We start from the raw sequence: 23,315 nt of genomic DNA on the forward strand, positions 1-23,315 counted from the left end.
TGAGGCTCTGGAGGGCTGCTGTGCTTCCAGTCAGGCTTTCTGCTTGTGTACCCAGGAGGGCAGTGGGTGATGGACCACATGTGGGACACCCAATGTAGTTTCTGATATCTGGCTTTAGTCTGACCCAGCCCCTGCTGTTTGGGGAGTAAACCTCTCTGTTGCTCTGCCATTTGAATGTGCAACATCGTTATCTAATTTAAAAAATTTTCCTCAACCTGTACTCCTTAGCAGCAGTCTGCATTGGCCCCTCATTCTTGGCCCCTTATCTAACTCTTCATGAATGCCCATCCTGGATATTTCATATAAATGGAATCATAGAGTTTGTGATCATTTGTGTCTGGCTGCTTTGACTCGATAGTCTTCTGTGTTGCATGTAGATACAGAATACTGTTCCTCTTTAATGACTACATATTAACCCACTGAGGATAAACCACGTTAATTATTATTTAGTTATTTACATTGGAAATGCAGATTGACAGAGGGAAGGAGAGGCAGAGAAAAAAAACTGACTTCCACTGGTTTACTCCCCAAATGGCCTCAATGGCTGGAGTTAAGCTGATCTGAAGCCAAGAACTAGGAGCTTCTTCTGGGACTCCCATGTGGGTGCAGGGTCCCAAGGCTTTCCAGACTGGAAGCAGGGAGCTGGATGGAAAGTGGAGCAGCTGGGACATTAATATGGGATGCTAGTGCTTGCAGGCAAAGGAGTAGTCAGTTGAGCTATTGCACTGGCCCTAGTATATAACAGTTTAAAAAAATCAATTTGTCAGTGAATATTTAAACTGTTTATGTTTTGGCTAGTGTTAATAATTTTGCTATGAACATTTTGTGTATGAAATTAGCATTTTCTTGCTTGGCACTATAGCCTAGTGGCTAAAGTTTTTACCTTGTCTGTGCCGGGATCCCACATGAATACTGGTTCATGTCCTGGCTGTTCCACTTCCCATCCAGCTCCCTGCTTGTGGCTTGGGAAAGCAATCAAGGACAGCCCAAGACTTTGGGACCCTGCACCACATGGGAGACCTGGGGGAAGCTCCTGGCTCCTGGCTTTGGATTGGCTCTGCTCCTTCGGCTGTTACAGCCACTTGGGGAGTGAACCAAAGGAAGGAAGATCTTTCTCTCTGTATCTCCTTTCTGTAAATTTGACTTTCCAATAAAAATGCATAAATCTTAAAAAAGTAATTTACATTTTCATGACACAGCATGTTTTTAATGGATGTAAGAAAAGTTTTGCTAACTCTCATTGTTTTGTAAATGACTGATTCAGTCCATTTTGTACTAAGTTGTACGTGCTCTTTTTTTTTTAGGTTCACTTTCTTTTCTGGAAGTACATTACCCACAACTGAGTAATTCATGCTTCTTTAATACAGGGTCTAAAATGTCCACTGAGGCACCAAGAGTTGATGACAGTCCAAGCACTAGTGGAGGAAGTTCTGATGGAGACCAGCGTGAAAGTGTCCAGCAGGAGCCAGAGCGAGAGCAAGTACAGCCCAAGAAGAAGGAGGGGAAAATATCCAGCAAGACAGCTGCTAAACTGTCAACGAGTGCTAAACGGTAACTTTGTTTTTGGTATGATGTTATCTTCAGATTTGCCTTTCTGACGCATTTAGTCTCTGGGTTTTTTTTTTTTAATGGTCTCAGATGTGGGCAGTGAAGTTCATGTATTTTTTCATTTCTTTTTATGATGACTTCTTTTATACTTTTCTAATTGTAGGAAACTTTTTGATTTTTAAATCGGTTGAGTGGCAGATTCATAAAATAGACCTATGATGTTAGGCCTATGTAGACATGTCTGTAATGTATGATGTTTAGTTTATACTTACTTGTTCATAAAAACTTTTTCCCATTGATTAGAAAGGACTAGACATTAGGAATCTATTGAAATAGTGGTAGAGTGAGACCTTATGTTCTACTACTTTCTTTGAAAGTAAGAAATGCTGGAATTAGCAAATACATCTTGATTTCACTACCTGAGGCAATGGATCAGTCTTGATACAGATTTTTTTTGTGCTTTCCCTAGAGAATAGTTAATTTTGGGAAGTATGATGATTGACATATCTTTGGGATTTAGAAGGAATTCGTTTTTGTAGTGTTATGTAATACAGTATTTCTTGGGAAATCATTTGGAAGGTAAATTTAGTAGTCTCTCCTGATCCTGTGGTTTTATGTTCTTATTTTTAACACTTGCTAAAAACATCAAGTTGGAATTGTAAATATAAGCAGTCTGTAGGTGTTAATTTCACTTTATTCCCATGCTGTATGACTTTCAGGCATAGTGGAACATCTCACTTCTGAGGGATAGCTTCGTATGTTATTGGATGATAGGGATTAGAAGGAACTCCTTTTCCAAAGACCGAAACTCATTTTGGCTGATGGACCTTGTTTCCCGGTCAGTCGGTGAGTTCATGGGTTGGGGACAGAACCTTATCAGGGTTCCTGAAGAGAGATGTTAAAGCAATGGCAAGGGGTCAGCAGTCCTTCCCAAGGTGTCTAGGGTTCGGGTTAACCTGCTGGGGGCTGTGATGCTGACTCTTGATCTCTGTCGCAGGAGAAAGTTAGAGAGCCACGAACTTTAGATCGTTAAGACTTCTGCACTGGAATGTGCCAGTGTGGAGAAAAGGGTTCAGTTTGTTTTTCTATCAGATAGATCAGGAGTCCATGGGACTCACCTGGCTCATCCTGCCGCCGCCCGACCTCAACACTAAGTGCTTAGCTGCTGGTAAATGGGAGTTCAGTTAGAATGGGTGAAAAAAGCAGGGCAAACATGGCACTGAGAGGAAACGAAGGAGGTTGTGAGGTGTCCAAGTGCATCTTCTTAGATGAGAAAATGATCTTGGTCCCCACAGGCCTCTTTGGTTGATTAGAAAAGGGGGACAAGATGGGCTCACCAGACCCTGGAAAGTGGGGTTCTACTGGGCCTGTGGGCTCACTTCTGGGCCTGCCAGTTAGCAGCTTGATGGGGCCCTTCCTGTACCTCAAAATCATATTTTGGGGTGAAGAATTAGAGGCTTGTGAAAGGAGTTGTACTGTAGAAAGTGCAGGTTATATATTCAACCCCAGTGATGAATTTCATGGTAAACTGTAGCAGTAACATTCTTTCTTCCTTTGAAAATAGGGGCTAGAGGTGAGTGTAGAGATGGTGTGTGTGGAGAGTCCAGGACAGGGCCCAGTGGACACAGTAGTGTCCTTGCATTTGGAGAGAGGAGGAAGTATCTTTTGATTTGTTGCTTTTTGTCTCAAAGAATCCCTGTTGGCAAATTCATTCTTGTGGATCTGAAGCGTTTCAACTGTGACTCATGATCTCCCTCTGTGAGATCTTTTGGTGGCTTTTGGGTAACAGTGTATGAAATGACTTAGTTATTTACTGCTTATCTTTAGTATAAAAATGTTTCTTAATTACCAATTTCTAAAAGGTACTGAACTTTCATCTACTGCTTTTTCACCTCCACAAACTTGCAACTGTTAAGATGCAGCTAGACAGAAGCCAGGATTACATTTTATAATAAATAAATTTAATGCCTAAGTCAAATCCATGTGATGTCTGAGTTTCAGCCTTTCTCTCTCTCTCTCTCTCTTTGTAAAATGGTGCCCTTTTTACAGGGTTGTCATGAGGACTAAATGTGATAAAAGGGTTAAGTGCCTCATAGTATAAGCCCTTACCCCAAATTTGTGCCAGTTAAAATCTACAGTTTGATATTTTTTGAGTCCAGTTCAGAAGATGAGGTGTATGTTAGCCTCAGAGGATTTAATGTTATTGTTAAACTCAAAATAATTAAGTGCTGGTTATTCTATATAATATATTTCATAGTATATATTATTCTATGTGATATATTCTCTAGTAATTACGGAAAAGTGTTTTTACACACAGAAGCTGGATTATTCTGTAAAAGATGCTGTAATTGCAGAATAATTTGGTGGTTTGGAATGTGTTTTTGTGAAAACTTGTTTTTGAGGTGTTACTGAGTAGTGATGTGTGTAAGAGCAAACATTTCAGTGAGTGCTTAAACAGTAGTGTAAATTAACCTTTGTCTTTTTCTAGAGTAAGGATAAAGATTAAAGTTATATCTTTGCATTTTGGCAAGAACTTGTTTCTGTAAAGCAAGGGCATATTCTTATCAAAGCCTATTAGTTTATTTGTATGTGCTTAGTTGGTCTGTGTAGTGACAAATTTAGGTGATTTTGACTAAACTCATCAATGAGCTTAGTTTCAGTGAAATATCAATTTTGAGATCTTCATTGATCATGCTGTATCATCCGAATCTAGACATATTCTGTAAATATGAATTTTAAATCACATTGATTTCAAATTACTTTTGTTCGCTGTAGACATTATACTTTGTATTGGACACACAATTCAATGCTGTCCTTTGACTTGTATTTGGTTTTAGATTCTAAGGTTTTACTACATTTATAGGTAAATTCTGGCATGAACTTTCAGCATATGAGTACATCTAAGTTTGTTTTCCACATGAAAATGAAGTACTACTGCTGTTTACAATCTTTTGTTGTTACTATATTGATTCTAAATGTATAATTTATTTTTAATTAACTAATTTATTTGTAAAGGTTTTTATTTGCTTTTATTGGGCAGGCAGATTTACAGAGAGAAGGAGAGAAAAATCTTCCATTTTAAAAAGTAACCAAATAGGGCCTGGTGTGATGGCTCAGTTGGCTAATCCCCCACCTGTAAGTGCTGGGATCCCATATGGGCACTGGTTTATGTCCTTGCTGATCTTCTGATGCAGCTCCTTGTTATAGCCTGTGAAAGCAGAAGATGGCTCAAGTTCTTGGTCCCTTGGGCTAATATGGGCAACTTGGAGGAAGTTCTTGGCTTCTGGTATCCGATTGGCTCAGCCCTGGCCATCGTGGTCATCTGGGGAGTGAACCAGTGGATAGAAGATCTCTGCCTCTTTTTCTCTCTGTAACTCTGTCATTCAAATTAAAAAATGATTTTTTTTTCAATAGAAGCAGTTCTTAGATGACAGGAATTCAGATAGGAGTATATAGAAAGTCACAAAGTGTGATGATTTTTTTTTTAAATAACTACTGAGAAAGAACCTTTGTGAATATCCATGTCCATGGATCCACAGCCTTCTTGGCTTAGAATGAATAACTGAATTTCCTTTAACACAAGATGTATAGTTATATGTGTTGTATGTGTGCTTGTGCAGTGCTTTTACTTTGTTCAGTACTGTTAATCCATTCTGTTAGTTTTGAAATGAGTGCTTGGGGGCTAAGCATCTGACCTGGTGATTAAGGTGCCCACATCCCACATCATCATGCCTGAGTTCATTTCTTGACTCTGGCTTCCGACTCCAACATCTCACCAGCACGTACCCTGGGAGGCTGCAGGGGGTGACAGAAGTGTTTGGGTCCCTTTCACTCAGGTGGGAGACATGGACTGAATTCTTGGCTTTTGCTGCTGACCCTGGCCTGTCTCCTGCTGTTGTAAGCATTGAGTTCATGAACCAGTGCAGAGATTCACTTGCCTGTCTATTTTTTTTTTGTCTCTCTCTCTGTCAACTAAGAAAACTAAAAATGAATGCTTCCTGTCTTTTCTGTTGTCCATAATAATGTTGATACTGTATTTTTCAGTTAAATCTGAATGAATAATGATCATTAAGGTAACCCTCACCTCACCTTGCTCCTTTGAGCAAATAATAGCTCTAACACAATGTCCTTTTTATACTTACATGTAAGTTTTTCCCGGAGTAGTTGCTAGGGGAGGTCGTAGAAACTGAAGTTCAGTTTGTGTTTTGCTCGTGACATGTCTTAGGGATGACCTAAGTTGCTGACTTTAGTATCACAGTAACCTGAGAAGTGGCAGTGTCTGGAAATTTAGTCAATTGTCTGGTTGGTTAATGTCTAAAATGTTGTCTTAAAAGTTCTGATGAGCAAGAAGTCTTTTTGACTTAGCAAGATATTTGCCTCAGTCTTTTGCCATAACATTACACATAGCCTTAGATAGCTTGAAACACATTCTTATTTGTTTATTTGCATGGCAGAGAGAGGGACACACACACACCCACCCGATGTCTTGCATTTGCTGGTTTGTTCTCCTCAGTCAGACCTGGGCCATGCCTATGTCAGAAGCTGGGAACTCAACCACAGTCTCCCACATAGGAGGGAGGGCTTTAACTACCTGAGGTTTCACCTTCTGCCTCCCAAGGAGCAGGCCCATAGGAAACTGGCCTCAGAAACAGAAGCAAAACTTGATATTAGTCACTGTACTGTAGATGCAGTTGTGCCGAGCAGTATGTTAACCGCTGTGCCCGACACCTACTCCAGTTAGTTTCTCTTAAATGGAAATTGATAAGAGTATTACTTGGGAAATTCTATAGTATTTATTTCATTTTTAATCATCTAAGACCATCATCTGTAGGTGGCAATTATTGAGACATTTCAAAATATTTGTGCACCATAAGGAACAAGTGCCTGAAGTCACTACCTTCCTTGTTTCACACATCAAGATTCAGAAACTCAATACAAACCATGATAACAACATTTGGGATAGAACTGAATTGCTGTCGTTAAAAACAGTAGGACATCATGCAATCATTTAAATGGCAATTCTTAGTGTAATCTTCTGTCAAGAGAAATATAACCATTTTAAGATAATAATGGCTCAAAATATATTTTAATATTTTGACCCATTGCTCAGAGTTGTTGAATTTATCAGTAAATTACCTTTTGTATTGAATAACATATATTTGGAATTATAGTTATCTGGAGGGGTTCAAGTTCTGTCATAGAATGCTATGAACAGAAAAATATCATATAACCGAAAGGGGCAGTATAAGCATAAAAAGGAAGATATGTTATGTGAGCATTCCATGGAAGTTCTTCTATGTTAGAAAGTTTTCTTTGATAGTTTGAGCATAGTCTTTAGGAATCTGAGTTTAAAAACAATTTGTCAGAGTTATTTATCTTTCTAATAACAGATCAAGCAATAGACTTTTTTTTTAATGGAAAGTGACAGTTTTTTTGTACACTCCAACCATCCCAGTTTGATTCTCGTGAAGCCAAGTGTTTTAGCCACCTTTGGTTTTATTTTTGTGTTGACTCTGCATCTCTGTAAATAATGTACTCATTTCTTGTTTGTTAAGTTGCTAACAAAATAACTTTTGACTCCCTGCTCTTATATATGTGTTTAGTTTGTTATCCCATTTGCTTCCTAACAGTTAATGATAGTGATATTATAAAAGATTATTGGTTATCTTTATACATGAAAGAATATGTGTAAGCCCCTGTTTCTCCTTGATTCAATTTCGGCAGCGTTTCTTGGTTCCGTTGCAGAATGGGATACTGGAGAGGTCTTCCATCTCATCACTTTTAGCTGGTTTCTGTTAGCTCCACTTACTTTTGTTTCTCTCGTGTCCACAGTTAATATCACTTACGTTGTTTAGTGCAACTGCAATCTTCTGTGCTTTTGTCTATAAGTAAGACCAACAAATTGTTTCTGTATTTATTACAAGTAAATTTGGAATGCCATAATAAGCAGCACATCAGGATTAGATTTCTTGTGAATCCAATGTAGTGATCCCCGGGCTGCCCAGTGAGGCAGTGTTTAGACAAACCAGATCATAACCTTTTCTTTTTTCCTGAATGTTTGTCTCTTGATACAGTTTTGCTTCATATGTGATGAATGGTTTTTTTAGTACCTTTTTGTTTTTCTGCAGTTGAATACTCCTATCCTCACTCTATCCTCTTCAAAGTTTTAGTTTTCATATACTCTGCACCTGCTCAACCTATTTGATTTACGTCTACCCTCATTGTCTCACAGAAATAGCCCTGAGCTTTCTCATTCTTCGGTGACTACTCCCATATTTATCTGTTGTCTTTCCTTTTACATTTTCTGTGTCTCCCTCCTTCTCACTTGGGGTCCTGAATGAGTAGGAGGTGGATGTATGTGTAATGCTTAGTAGTTTGCCATGTTTATCTTGAATTTATCCATGTCTTTTTTTTTTCAAGATTTGTTTATTTATTTTGAAAAGGCAGATTTACACAGAAAAGGAGAGACAAAGAGAAAGGTTTTCCATCTGCTAGTTCACTCCGCAGATGAACTCAATGGCTGGAGCTGAGCTGATCTGAAGCCAGCAGCCAGGAACTTCTTCCACGTTCCCCACATGGGTTCTAGGTCCTAAGGCTTTGGACTGTCCTCGACTGCTTTCCCAGGCCACAAGCAGAGGGGCTATGTGAGAGGTGGAGCAGTTGGGATACAAACCTGTGCTTGTTTGGGATGTTGGTGCTTAGAGGAGGAGGATTAGCCAGTAGAGCTATTGTGTCAGCCCTTACCCGTTTAGTTTGGGACATTTTATACTTTTGTGTAAACTTTATACATTTTACACTTTTTACACTAAAGTGCAGTTCACTCGTGTGAACTACATTTATGCATTTTATCCATACAAGTTGTTCTCTTAGATCTCATCTTTGAAATAGCTATCATTTAATATGGACATATGATGTGATAGTGTATGAATACATCATAAAATATATATTAGAAGGCAATTAGACTGTGTTAAAGGAGACGCAGAGTTTGTCCTACTTAATGTCTTTATTTTAGAGCATAGGGAAGTGAGGCACAGAAGGTGCCGGTGAGCCGGTGCAAGTGGTGTTTTTGCCCAAGGACTCAATTAATGGCATAGCACAATTAAAATGAAAGGTTTCCCCCCATCAGTTTATTAATCTTGTTCTGATTCATAATGCTCTTCAACTTTAAATCACAATTTTAAGGAAAGGAAAATTACTTTAGTAGCATACAGTGCCTTGAATAAGTTGTTCCCAGTGCTACTGAAAGAGCCCCATTTACTCTTGTAGCTGTGGTTATTGTCTTCAAAACACATGAATGAAATTGTGAGTACAGAAGCTTTTATTCAGATTCTTGTTTTTTTTAAGATACTTTAGTCAGCTATCATCCATATAGTATCACAATAATTGCCAGAGTAGAGGCATCCAGCTGTTAATAGACTTATATTTAAAAACTAATGCACAAGGAGTAGAAACGGTTTTGAGAATTTTTATTTGATTTAGCAAAGTCTAATAAGGCATGAATGATAGTTGAGAGATTGCTAAGCATAGTCTTAGAAAACAGTGCAGCTCTGTTTGCCTTTGAATACGTGCATAGCTTGCTAGATGGAGTTAAACATATAGTAGAAAATGACAGGAGGAGAGAGCCACACTTGAATTTTTTTCCCAGTATGAAACTCATGCAATGACATGATAGTAATTATTTCTGTAATATTAGGAGGAGTCTTTTTTTTAAAGATTTATTTATTTTTATTACAAAGTCAGATATACAGAGAGGAGGAGAGACAGAGAGGAAGATCTTCCGTCCGATGATTCACTCCCCAAGTGAGCCGCAATGGCCGGTGCGCCGATCCGAAGCCGGGAACCTGGAACCTCTTCCGGGTCTCCCACGCGGGTGCAGTGTCCCAATGCATTGGGCCGTCCTCAACTGCTTTCCCAGGCCCCAAGCAGGGAGCTGGATGGGAAGTGGAGCTGCCGGGACCAGAACCGGCGCCCACATGGGATCCTGGGGCTTTGAAGGCGAGGACTTTAGCTGCTAGGCCACGCCGCCGGGCTCTAGGAGGAGTCTTATGCAGTGGGAATGATGTCCAGCCTGAAGGCCCAACTTCCTTCTAACTTAGAAGCTTCGGGAAGGAGTATCTTGTGTATTTGAATAACAGTTTCAGCCAAGTACACCTAAGGAGTACGTGGGTTCCCCAGCATGGTTTTCCCAAGCCCAATTTTCTGGTGGGATGGCATGCTGGCCAGGAGCTCTGCCCACACAACAGGGATCCATGTTCCTGGCATGCATGTTGGCATGGGACCATACCTCTCCACCCACCCAAGATCCAAGCATGCTCACAGTTTCCCAAGTCTGGTGCGCCAGCACACCATGCCAGCATGCTAACCTAGATCTCTCATCTCCCCTGCCCCCGACTTGCTCTGCCTGCCTGGGCATGAGTCCCCAGTTCCCTGCACACGTTACCAGTACAATTTCCCAGGCCCCTGCAATCCCATATCCCCAGGTCTTCAGAAGCCTGCCCATGTAGGTAGAATCAGGCACTCATGCCCAAATTGCTACCTTTTAAAAATACATGTTGTTTTAAATTGTATTAGTATTTTAAGTTAAAATGCTGAAAAGAAAATGATGCTATTTAAGTATAGTACTTAAATGTTACACTTTAATGTCTGCACATATAATTTAAGTGAAATGGGTCAGGTATTTGGCTTAGCAGTCAAGATGCCCATATCCCACAATCAAATACTTGGATTGGATGCTGAGCTCTGGCTCCTGACTCCAACTTCCTGCTAAGATAGATTCTCTGGGAGTAGCAGTAAGGGCTTGATTAGTTGGATTCCAGACTCAGCCCTGGCCTGGCCACTTTGGGCCTTTAGAAGTGTTGATGTAGGTAGCATGAAGTGCCCTCTCTTTTTCTTTTTTTTTTTTTTTTTTTTGTCTCAGATAAGAATGGAAGTGTATATCAGAGTCAGATTTTTTGGAGAAGAGGGAAAATATTCAATATAATGTTCTTTTTTTTATTTTAAAGAATTCAGAAGGAACTTGCAGAAATTACATTGGACCCTCCTCCCAACTGTAGGTGAGTACTTAAGGATTTTATGTACATCTTTTGTAGAGTGTTTGAACTCTTGGTCTTCCGCGAAATTGTTGGTGTAAACTGCCTAATTAGGCTTAAGTGGATGTGGGAGATGGTGCTTGTTGTCTCTGAACAGAAATAGCATTTTCAGTAATATGTTTGTGGTGATAAAATGGAATTGCCCGAAAGAGAGTGATGGAAGAGCAGTATATGAATTGATAGGATAACAAATATAATTTTCTTTAATGGTAGAGGTGTTATGGCATTAAATGATTTTTATATTATGGAATAATAGTGTGGCTAAATATTCTCTAGTTGATCATTATCCAGTTATTTTGTTGGAAATAGATTTTTTTAAAAAGGTGTAAGAACATTAAACAGTGTTTTCTTCTTGGTTTACATCATTTCTCATGGCTATTGGTAGTATTAGAATTGGTGATTTGAGGCCGTGTTATAAAACACTTGCCTCTTTTTTTTCTGGTTGGTGTTTACTTATGGGAAATAAAGGTGTTTGCCTGAGAGTGATTAATGTTGTACAGGTACATAGAAAAAGTAGAGAAAAATTGCTTCTTGCCTTATACTGTGTCCTGGGTCTGGCACAGTATTTGGAAGTTGGCTGTTTGACTTTTTAAAGGCATTTATTTTGGTTTTGAATTTAGGTCAGTGCTGGAACCAAGCCAACATGAAACTGTCATCATTTTAATTGGTAGCCTGATGTGTGAAAGTTGAGAGGGCAGGTGAAATGAAAATGTTTGTAACATTGAATGGAAGTAGAATTTGCTTGATATGGTTTCTACTTTATGGATCTCATTTTTATGTGAAAAATTAACTATAAATATTAGTAACAGTAAACATTTTTGCAGATGGTTATATTGATATTTGACTAGATGACAACTGTTTTGTTTAGTAAAGTTCTTAATAAGGCTTAACATGTTTGGTCAGTCTTACATAGTTTTTTGCATATATATATGCACTTGGGATAATTATGTTAAAGAATGCTTCAGTTAGAGCAGAAATTTGTTAGATAAAACTGTAATGTGAGATTTTTCATCACATTTAAAACTGTTAATATCAAAGCTGTTTTAGATAACAGATTGTTGCTTAGCTTCTGGTGGCAAATTCATGTAAATGGATTGATTTGTGGAAAAACTCCAGTTTGAATTACATCTGACATCTCTTGCTTTTTAGAATAGTGCTTGTTGTAATAGCTTGAGTCTTTTTAAGATACATTATGTATTTTCATAACCTTTGTAAACAACTGAATTGTTAAGTATGTGAATTTAATTGGTATTCCTTGCTTAAGTTATAACATTATAGGCAAAATAAACTAAACACTTTGTTTTATTGAGTTTAAATGAAATTCACATACAATACGATGTAGATTGTTTCACCTTGCTATTGAGCATTTTATTTTCTGATAAATGTTGAATAATTTAGTTTTGATTAATACATACAATAATTCATCTCTGGTTGTATCGGTATGGTAAAATGCAGAAAGACTTGAGAGGCTGAGGAAGGGAGTTAATATAACAATTATTATTTACTTAAAGAAATTGTTAAAACATTATTTAAAGCCAAAAAGAAGAGTTTATAAATACAGTGTCATGTGAGATTTGGAGATTTGCTTTTTCATGGGACTTTATCAGTTAATGGTGCCATTACTGGTTCAAATGTAAGTTTCTTTACAAATAAAGCTAAACATGTATAATAGTTTTTCACACTTAAGTATAGAAGTCACAAACTTTTCAGACAGCATCAGGAAGGAGAGCTGCTCTGGTTGATTCTCTGGCTCATGTGGTCTGGAGATTGGGTATCCTCTAACTGTGCCATTGAAGTTAAGTTTGCAGTGCAGTGGCTTTGGCTGCTTTTGCTGATTCCAGAATAGTTGCTTGGGCTGGGTCAGGCAGAGAGAAAGATCATTTCCCTTTCCACTGTGTGCCAGTTGGCATCTAGAGGTTCCTCTGTTGTGTGGCTGTTCGCTAAGTGGTGATTAGTTTTACATTTTCTGTGTGCCAGTGCTACTTCAACGAGATACTTGGCATGCTTGTTAAGTGGATTACTGTGGTCTTCAGGTTGTTTGGTGTCAAATATTTCAATGTGGTTTCTAGTAAATCTGCCCATATAGTTCAGTGAAAATGTGGTTACTATCTTTAGAAAGACAAGTGAGGTATAATTGTAGCTTCTCTTATTTTTGACCGAAGCTAATGCATAGTGCTTTTGTGGTTGATTTTTAGAAGTTTTCCATTGCTTTCATTTGTGCCAAAATGACTTAATGTGCAAAAACGAACAAGCTAAAGCTGTTTTCCAAATAGAAGGAACTAGAGCCTCTTCCTTATCACATATCTTAGTTCAGAAGAAATTTCCTAAGTTCTCCCTTTGTAATCCCTTTTCCAGCACACATGCCTCTCAGAACCCCTGCCTTTTTTTGGTTCTTTGGGAAGTAGTTAATCTCCTGTCACAGCTCAACTTTATGTGTGCGGAAACATCTATGGGCTCACCTGGGTAGGCAGGCAGAGTGGAGAAATATTTAACTTATTGGTTGTCTGGGTGGGGATTAGGGTGTGTCTCATTCCATGTAGAATGCAGTTTATCCTTTTTCTTCCTGGAACTTTGACTAGTGCAGTCCAGCTCTGTGTGTCTACCAGATTTGAGATGGAACCTATGAATTTTGGTGCTTCTCCTACTCATGTCTGGTTAGGCAGCTCATGGAATCTTATTTAAGCATGTGTTTAAGTATTGTACAGATCTGTCACTTGAAACTATTGGTAATGTTCCTTGAGTTACATCATTCAGTGCAGATAGGTATGTTTATGTAAGGCATTTTGGAGGAATTTATAATTGTTTAGATTTATTTTTCTGATTTTGAATAAATACAAATGTTTTGAAAGCATAGCTACAAATGATTTCCTAAGTTGCATTATATGTTCTTATAGAAAATACATACTTGTACAACTTTCAGGGTTTTTTTGTCATCCTTGAATAAGCTAGAAAAGAAGAATACAGTTTTATGTTTGAAGCCTGGTTAAAATTATCTTAATGGTGTTGTGCATTTTCTACATTTTGGTTTAAATACACAGCTTGAGTAGTTTCTGCTTCAGAAATCAGTCTATGAAGCTGCAGGTATAGTAAATAAACATTCTGGGGGTGAAATTCAGTATATACCTGGAGGATTGCCTGTGAACATCTGAATGTATTTTGCTTGCCCTCAGCTGTTTGTATTGTATAACATAGCTGATCCACGGTGTTTGCAAAGGTTCTCTCCTGACACTTCTGCAGAACCAGGGATGTTTTGGTGCCGTCAGCAGAGACTGAGGTGCTGTTGGCTACTGTTGCTGCTTATCTTAACACACTAGCTTAGCCAGATGACATAGTGAAAAATTGATGCTGTAGACCTGTGGAACTCATGACAGAATCGGTGCTCCTGATGTGCCTGCATGTTGTGGCTTTCATAATTCTTCGCAAATTATCGAAGGTACAGTCTTAAAGCTGTGAATGCCATTGTGTTCATTTATGTTTCCTTGGTGCTAGTAGAAAGCTGGTAACAAATGGGCCAGACAATCTAAAGATTACAATTATAATTAAAAATTCTGTCATCTAGAGGACAACTTGTTCTGTTTAGCAAAGAAGTTAAATTCAAGTTCTATTATGATCTGATATTGCTAAAGCATATCTTAAGTAAGTAAATACAGGAAAAATACTGAATCCTTATTTTTGTGAGGACAGATACTAAGATATAATGATGTGGTTGGAGTTTTATTTTTATCTTTTTAATTTTTAAAATTTGGATTTTAATTTTTTATATTTATTTTTATTGGAATGTCAGATACACAGAGAGGAGAGACAAAGAGAAAGATCTTCTGTCTGTTGATTCACTCTGCAAGTGGCCACAATGGCCAGAGCCAAGCCAATCCGAAGCCAGGAGCCAGGAGTCTTTCCCAGATCTTCCACTTGGGTGCAAGGTCCCAAAGCTTTGGGCGGTCTTTGACTGCTTTCCCAGGCCACAAGTAGGGAGCTGGATGGGAAGTGGGGCTGCCGGGATTAGAACCGGCATCTATATGGGATCCCTGCACTTGGAGATGGAGGATTAGTCAATTAAGGCAGCACATCAGCCCCTGATAGTGTGGTTTTAAAGAGGCAGTTAAGAGTGTAAAGAAAAACTCCAAAGTGTGTTATCTGTAGATAAAGCCAGTAGTGATACTATTGGCAGAAACTGGTTTGTCTCTGTGGTATCTGCAAATGTTAAAATTGAGAAAGCTGTACTCATTCCTCTCCCCCTTTTTATATCCATATATGTATTTTCGTATGTAATATTTTATACATTTTGGCAAGCCAATGTCAGGTCTTTTTTGGAGCATTGCACATTACTAGTATGGATACACTATGACTAGCTCTAAGTTTATGTGGATATGTGTAGGTAGCAGAATGCTGGCATAATTATGACGTCATTTACATGATAAGATTTGAGTATATACTGGGAGCCTTTATCATGTTATGTATCGAATGATTTTTTTTCTGTCGCATTTTTCTTTGATGCAGGAAGCTTAGAAACATTTTTAAATAATTCCAGAAGTTCTTGACTCATTTTATATAGTTTTGGGTGGTTTCCTACAGATTTTATGAAGACAAAGACTATTTAAATAATAATAGGCAGAGTGGCTAGAACTGTTAATGGTACTTATTTGTTATAGCACCCACAGGTTGCAGAGCTGCAAAGTTGAGATTTGCGTACAGTGTGACAGAAATGAAAGTATGATGTCACGTATGTTCCATTGTTAGCTTAGAATTTTAAGAATTCCAAGCTTGTTTATGTTCTTGTTCCATGCCTTTTGTGATTTTCAAATTGAGCTACCTTATTTATGTAGAGTCTGTGTGTAGTTATTTTTGTCTTTACTTTGAGGTTGACTTCTCACTTCAGCACAAGTAACTTAGGGTGTAATGGCTAGATAGTTGTTAGTTCAAATGGAGAACTTCATGCGTGGTTGTTTACAATCGTGTACCTTTATTTCAATACCAAGAGAAGTTATAATGACCCTAATAAAAGTATAAAAAATTTCTGGCTTTCTGTTTCAGAATGCTAAGTTTGCTTTTGATCATAGATTTAAGACTATTTGTTTGCTAATAAAATGCTAAATGATAAAATTTAGTGCCCATCACTTGTCGTCTTTCCAAATTTTATTTCTTTTCTTCTGTTCTTTGCAGCCTAAAGAACAGTTCAAGATTGTGTCTGAAAAATAAATGATCATATTTTGTAATACCAACAAAAAATTATCATTTAGTTTGTCCAGCTTTATAGCTTGGTTATTAATTCAGATTTATTACTCAAGTGCTTTTCATAGGAGTTTATTATTCTCTGACATGTAATACTGTCATTCTCATAGCTGTTTCATTGTTTAATACATTCAGGAAACTATTCTTTCATGCATCAGAGTAGTTTCTTTATAGTGATTATTACATTTACCAATCTAAATATTTTCTGTAGATGAAACATTATTGAATAATCCAAAATTTTTGTTAGTGCTTTATTTTTAGAACCATGCACATTTTGCTTTCTTCATTTGTGTTTTCTAAGTTTGCCTTTTGGACTGTGTGTTTTTAAAAATATTCATTTAGAACTGTGAAACACAATGTGTGTATACTTTTGGGACTTAATGGGATGCTTTTTAAAATTAATTTTAAAGTATTTATTTATTTACTTGAAAGTTACAGAGAGAGAGAGGGAGTTACAGAGAGATCTGCCGTCTGCTGGTTCATTCTCATATGGCCATCATGACTGGCACTTTGCCAGGCTGAGGCTAGGAGCCAGCAGCTTCATTTGAGTATCCCCCGTTAGTAACAAGGGCCCAGATGCTTAAATTGTTTTCTGCTGCTTTTCCCAGAACTTCAGCAGAAAGCTAGAACAGAGGTGGTGCAGGTGGGATTTGAGGGATTTGCCCATAGAAGATGTTGGTGTTATAGGGCGAGGCTTTACTCTCTATGCCACAGTGCTGGTGGTGGAATGTTTCTAAAGGTATATCTATCTTTGTATAAAAATAGCACCTCATTCTAAAATGTGTAATAGAATCAGGCAAAGCCCTAAGCTAAATTTCATTTTTAGTCTGGTACTCAACAGATAGACACTGTTTGTTTTGTATATAAACAGATGTAGTCGTGGTGCAAACAACCAAGAGAAGGGGAACCCTCACACCACACCCAGGTTTCTGCCTACCATCTTACTCTCTCGCTGCCTGCAACCATCCGGTACTACCTGCTGCATTCCTCACTGGTGTCAGTTCTGCTGATGGCATCACGTTTAACTCTTTACCACTTGCCTGGGAGCTCTATATTCCCTGTATTACAAATGGTGGCATTCAGTTGATGCTCAGTATAACTGTGAGTAAATACAATTAATTGTGCTAGAGAACGAACAGCTATTGGAATTCTCCCACGATCTGAAGCCGTATATTAAGTGCATTACCAGCGCTATCTTACTTACTTTTTGTAACTAGTCGTCAGGTAGACACTAGTTTTACACATGCTTTATAGATGGGGAAGACAGGTTTGAAGAGGTTTAAGTGACTCAGCTCACCCCAAGGTCACACAGTGAGTAAGCAGCAGAACTAGGTTTTCATACTTAATGCTTCAGATTTTAGCACTCAAGTGTTCTGAGGCCTTGCCCTCCTGTTGCCATTTGTGAACTAGATGTAAAACAGCAGTGTAGAAAAACCTTGCCTCAGTTTCTTGAGCAGGAGTGTTCTGTGTCTGCATTGTTCAGTATAGTAGCCCCTGGCCATATGGATCTGTTTGTTGTTGAGTGTTTGAAAGGTAACTGATTTTTTAATTTAAATAGCCATGTGTGACTGCTTGGTAGTGTATGGAACAACACAGATCTGGAAAAAATAATTTAGAAATGATGTTTATTTGAAAAGCTAAGTGACGTAGAAAGATCTTCCATCCACTGCCTATAACAGTGAGTGTTGGACCAATGTATAACCAGGAGCCAGGAACTTGAGCTGGTTCTCCCACATGTGTGACAGGAACCCAAGTACTTGAAGCATTATCTTTTCTTCGTGGGTACATTAGCAACAAGAAGAGGCAAGATTTGATCCTAGGAGCTTCAGTAAGGAGAGTGTATGTCTCACGTGATGGCCCAGTACACTGTGTCATAATGTCTGCTTTGTAGTAAAATGACTGTTTATTTAAATATCCAGTAAGAGTAAGCTGTCAGGTTGTCTTGGGCATTTTTAAGTTTAAAATTTATTAATTTTGTTTGAAAGGCAGAGAGAGAATGTGCGTAGAGTAGTTTATTTTCCAGATACTCACAGCAGATGGAACTAGGCTAGACCAAAGCTTGGAGCCAAGAATCCAGCTAAGCTCTCCTATGCAAGTAGCAGAAACCCAATTACTTGGGCCCTCTCTAGTGTCTCTCAAGGTATGGAGTATCCAGAAGCTGTGATCAAGAGCAGAGCTGGACCTCAAAGTGGGGAGTTCTGTTATTATAAGACAGGCATGACAAGTGGTGTCCTAACCGCTGCTCTACTTGCCTGTGCCTATTTTGGCCTTTTTAATGTTGCCTTTGGTCATGGATTTATTCTGTTAGAGCACATACATATGTCCATACTTACATAATTGCATCCTACAGAATCACTTTTGTATTTGTCTGCCCTCCAACCCACTATTAACATTCTACAAGTCAGATATACTTTATCCTTTCTAATAGTAGCAAACAGTGCCTTACCTGTGGGGAAGATTATTATTAATATAAAGCTGAGGTGGGAAGCCTTTTCTGTGCCAAGGGCCATTTAGATACATACAAGATCATTTTGTGGGCCATACAGAATTACCAGTTTAAAACTTAGCTTTCTATGGAGTTACTGGATTTCGAATCCTGCCAGAAGTTGCTTTGGCAAGGCCAGACCATATGACTTTGTGGGACTTTAGAAAGTCCGCAGGCCAGACTTCCCCCACCTCTGTGTGAAATATTAATTGACCAAATATTGATTTTAAACTTTTTCATGGGATGAAAATGATACTGCAATTTATTGTGTTATGCAAACTCAGAGGTGATTGAAAGGAGAATACTTTATAATGCAGCAGTCTCTGCAGCCCAGGGAAAAATGGAACTTTCCCAGGGACATACTGTTTAATGACAAAGCCAACACTGATACTCAGTCTGGATCACACAATGTGTTTCTTATTTTATCTGTGGGACGAATACATTCTGTGCACTTAGAGAATTTACATGAAACTCACAAAACTGGAAAGATTGAACATTCTTATGCATTGCTATGAGGGAGATGCATTAAAAATAATTGGAGGGGAAGGTATTTGGTTTAGTGATTTCCTAATCACTGAGACTGATTGGGACACCTGCATCCTGTATCAGTGAGCCTGGCTTCAAATCCCAGCTCCACTTCTGGTTTTAGCTTGCTGCTCATGTGCACTCTGGGAAAAGGCAATAATGGCTGAAGCACTTGGGTCCTTGCCCATCTGATTTGGAGACTAAGGTCAAGTTCTGAGCTCCTGGTTTTACCCTGATCTATTCCCTGAATGCTACAGGCATTGGGTAGTGAACATGGTGATGGAAGATGTCTTTCTTTCAGTTTTTTATCTTTAAACAAATCCAGGCAAAGCACTGGGGTTACTTTGCTTGGAGAGATGAGGTGCTGGGGTGACTGTTTGCCAAGCCATGGAATGCAGAAGAGTTTAAATTGATTCTGTATGATTTTAGGGAGCATAACTAGCATTGCTAGTTTTTTTTATTATTGTTTTGAAGTTAGAGGGAAACTGTTTTCTACTTAATTAAGAAGACACACAAATCCAGAGAAATAACAAGTAACTTTGGAGGTGATGAGTGCCCACTTCTAGAGGAATCAAAACTAAGTTGTGTTTTCACATGTGTAGTGGAGGAAACCTTTGTGTGCTTATTTTACAGCCATTGGTCCCTGGGCAGATGAGCACCTTCTTACCTGTGGCTCCTGTCCCCTGTGGATTGTGCTGCCTCTCTCTGCCCTCTTTGAACCTGTGCTGGGCAATTCCCATACCTTAACACTTAACCACCCTCAGCTTGTTTGCTAGCAGCTCATACCTGAGTTGTGAGTCTTTAACTTTGTTCCTTACTAAATCTTTAACATAGGTAGGATGTCTGAAATGCATGAGGAAATCTGGGTTTGGTGGGAGGGCAGGGACATGAATTGACACCTAGCAGTTGGATAGTTCCCAGGTTATAACATGCTGTTTTTGTAAACTCACCTGAGACTGTCAAGAAGTAAGCATATTACCACTAATTAAATGTGATTATAAATTGAGTTAATCATTGAGTGAAATATTTTAAATGCTGATTTGCTCAGTATAGATGCCTTCAGAGTATCAAACTGTGGTGACAGACTGTTCAGAACCCTCATGATATTCCTCTCTTTGTGCTTGGAAAATCTAGTACTTGCATTATTAGAAAAAATATATTAATGGAGAAAAATTAAGGTTTATTTAATTTTACTGACAGGTTATCTGTGGACTCAGAAATCTTAGAATTACAAAAAGAATTGATGTTTACAGAAGGAAGAAACCACCACTATAGGAAGACACTTGTGGAATGCCTGATTCATTTATAATCTTGCTAATTAATAGACGTTATTTTGAAATTTCTGTCCAGTCCTAGGTAAAGCTGACCATTATTTCTAGATAAGGGCAGTATTAATTCTGTGCCCTGATAGAGCAGAGTGATCTGAGACCTGCATTAAAATGATGATCTAGAGGAAGGTGACAGATTGAGCTGCAAGTACCGAAAGGAAATCTTTGCTTAGCTTAGCAATGGCAAGGTATCTGACTAGTGACACAGCTGTGCATTGTCTTAAACACTTGACAGTTTGTTGTTAGGCTCAATTTAGGCAAATAGAACCCAGCCTGCAGTTGTGGTTTTAGTGTCTGTGGGGCTAGGTAGGGAGCAGGGAGTCTGTGGAAGGGGAAATGACAGTAGCTGAGCTCCTGGAAGAGGGAGACATGGTCTAGAATGAACATTGAAAGGGTATGAGAGTTAGATCCTCTTGACCTGGGTCAGCCAGGGTTAGACAACAATACTTCTGATTAACTATTGCATTCTCCAGATTGAAGTATGAAGATTTGTCACAATTTTTTTAAAAAAGATTTATTTATTTATTGTAAAGGCAGATTTACAGAGAGAAGGAGAGATAGAGCAAGTTCTTCCATCTGCTGATTGACTCCCTAAATGGCTGCAGTGGCTGGAGCTGAGCCAATCCGAAACCAGGAGTCAGGAACTTCTTTTGGGTCTCCCACATGAGTGCAGGGTCCCAAGGCTCTGGGTCATCCTCCACTGGTTTCCCAGGCTACAAGCATGGAACTAGATAGAAAGTAGGACAGCCAGGATATGAACTGGTACCCATAAGAGATGCCGGAGCAAGTAGTCAGAGGATTAGCCAATTGAGTCTTTGGGCTGACCCCAAAAAACTTGCTTTCTTATCAAAGCCCTATTACTGTAGTAGCTTTCTTTATAAGTGATATTAAGTGTTGTTATCACTTGACTTTGAAATTGATTGGGATTTAAAGTAGGGGGAAAGAACACATAAGTTTGTATTTTAAGAGACAACAAAAATTGCTTAAATTTATTATTCTGTTGCATTGGTGTCATACTTCAGACATTTTTAGAATTCATATAATGAATATTTTGTATTTAGGATCATTTGTTAATGTATCTGAATTTTACTCTGAATTTTACTGGTAATAAGGCTCTTCTGGGACTCCAAATAGTTTGAACTATCTTCAAGTACCTTTAGTTACTATATTACCAAAAGAGTGTCATTTTAAGTTACCGTTGCATACAAGGTGGAATAGAACTTAAAGAAACCATCAGAAGTAGTCTCCAATATTCAGATAACAGACTCTTATCAGCATTAATATTTCCATCATCAGCATTAATGGGAAATTGATAATTTTCTACAGATGAAAATAAAGAGTACTTAAAAGTATTCATGGAATATAAATCTCAGATGATGTTCTGAATATATTACAATGAGTAAAGTGTTTTAAATGCCAAGTTCAGGATTTATAGCTTGTATCAAGTGTATCAATATAGCTGTTACAAAGCAGCTAAGAAGGGCCAGTGTTGTGCACAGTAGGTGCGGTCAACACCTGCCATGCTAGCATCTTACATGGGTGCTGGCTCCGCTCCAGCTTCTTGTTAATGGTCTGGGAAAGCAGCAGGGCATGGGCCAAATATTTGGATCAGTTGAAGTTCCTAGCTTCTGGGTTTGGTCTGGCCCAGTGCCAGCTGGGAGTGAACTAGTGAGTGGGAAGATTCTCTCTCTGTAACTATTTCAAGTAAATAAATACATCATTAATGTTTGTCATGCAGAACCCGGCACAAAGGCTCAATGCCTTGCACATGTTGGGATCCCATTTGGGCACCAGTTCATGTCCCGGCAGCCCCGTTTCCCTCCAGCTCCCTGCCTGTGGCCTGGGGAAGCAGTAGAGGATGGTCCAAAGCCTTGGGACCCTGCACCCGCATGAGAGACCCAGAGGAAGCTCTAGGCTCCTGGCTTTGGATCAGCTCAGCTCTGACCGTTGTGGTCACTTGGACAGTGAAGCAGCGGGTAGAAGAACGTTCTCTCCTTATCTCTTCTTCTTTTTGTAAATCTGCCTTTTCAAAAACAAAACAACAATAACAAAATCATGGTAGTTTTCAAAAAGTGTTTCCTTTGTCTTCCTCAATTCATGTATGGGCTGAATGTGAATGCAAACACCTTTTAAGTGGATTAAAGCTGTTTTATAGTTCTTTTAACTTTTGAGTTCTCTGGCCTGCGAATCAGTGGGTTGGTTCTAACAGTTTTTACATGCAAAATTAGAACTGCATATATCTTCTGATGTCATTGTTATCCATGTTTGAAATTTTCCTTGGATTGCCAACATTTTAAGTGAAGGTTTTGGAGTGAAATATGACCAATTAAATACAGTTTTATGATCATCCAGTTAAATACACATGATTGGATTTGGAGGTTTTTGATAGATTTTGGTTGAGCTGATTTTTGGTCCTTTGTATGGAAGATAGTTGCAGATTGGTGCGCAGTTAGACCAAAGTTTGTTCAATTGGGTTTACATATTCAAAATCAAGCATGATCTTCAGTTTCTCTTTTATTTTCCCTATGAGCTGGGAATCCAGAGTTTTTAAAAAAGGTTAAAAGATTTATGTAATTGAAAGGTGCAGTGATAGAGAGGTTGATTGATTGATTTTCTATCTGCTGGTATATTGCACTAAAGACTATAAAAGCCAGGGCGGGCCAAGTGGAAGCTAGGCCCCAGGAAGGCCCTCCTGGTTTCACAGGTGGCAGTGGCCTGAGCACCTGGGTGGTTGTTTGCTGCCTACCCACATGCATTAGCAGAGGGCTGGATCAGAAGCCTAGCTGTGGAGATGTGAACTTGTGCTCTGAAATTAGATACAAGTGTCATAAGCCCTGGCTGAAGCCACTGTCCACAACACTGGTCCCTAGAGAATTTTGACTAATCTACTTTTACAAAGTAGAGCCTGTACTATAGTAAGAACTTTTTAAAGATAGGAGATTAAATGGGTTTAAATCGATATTTATGTATTTATAGCATTAATTTTATAAGTTAAACATATAAGGACTTTTGGGATTGATGCCAATTTTATAAGTTAAACATGTGAGGACTTTGAGGATTGATGCCCCACAGTCAGTTGGAGGCTTGGAAAGCAGAGGAGTGTCTGTTGCC

The 23,315-nt window shown here is 38.7% G+C and overlaps 1 protein-coding gene across 2 annotated transcripts in view; it reads left to right on the top strand.

The window, feature by feature from the left end:
* UBE2E2 (ubiquitin conjugating enzyme E2 E2) overlaps positions 1-23,315 on the top strand; it is a 183,292-nt gene that overhangs the window by 4,739 nt on the left and 155,238 nt on the right. For both annotated transcript variants that reach the window (XM_058657023.1, XM_058657022.1), the window contains exons 2-3: positions 1,368-1,551; positions 10,551-10,601. In XM_058657023.1, the coding sequence (XP_058513006.1) occupies positions 1,376-1,551; positions 10,551-10,601 (227 nt within the window). In that variant the 5' untranslated portion in view covers positions 1,368-1,375. The remainder of the gene's footprint in view (positions 1-1,367; positions 1,552-10,550; positions 10,602-23,315) is intronic.

This window comes from Ochotona princeps, chromosome 30, assembly GCF_030435755.1.
Source record: "Ochotona princeps isolate mOchPri1 chromosome 30, mOchPri1.hap1, whole genome shotgun sequence".
NCBI classification, from domain to species: Eukaryota; Metazoa; Chordata; class Mammalia; order Lagomorpha; family Ochotonidae; genus Ochotona; species Ochotona princeps.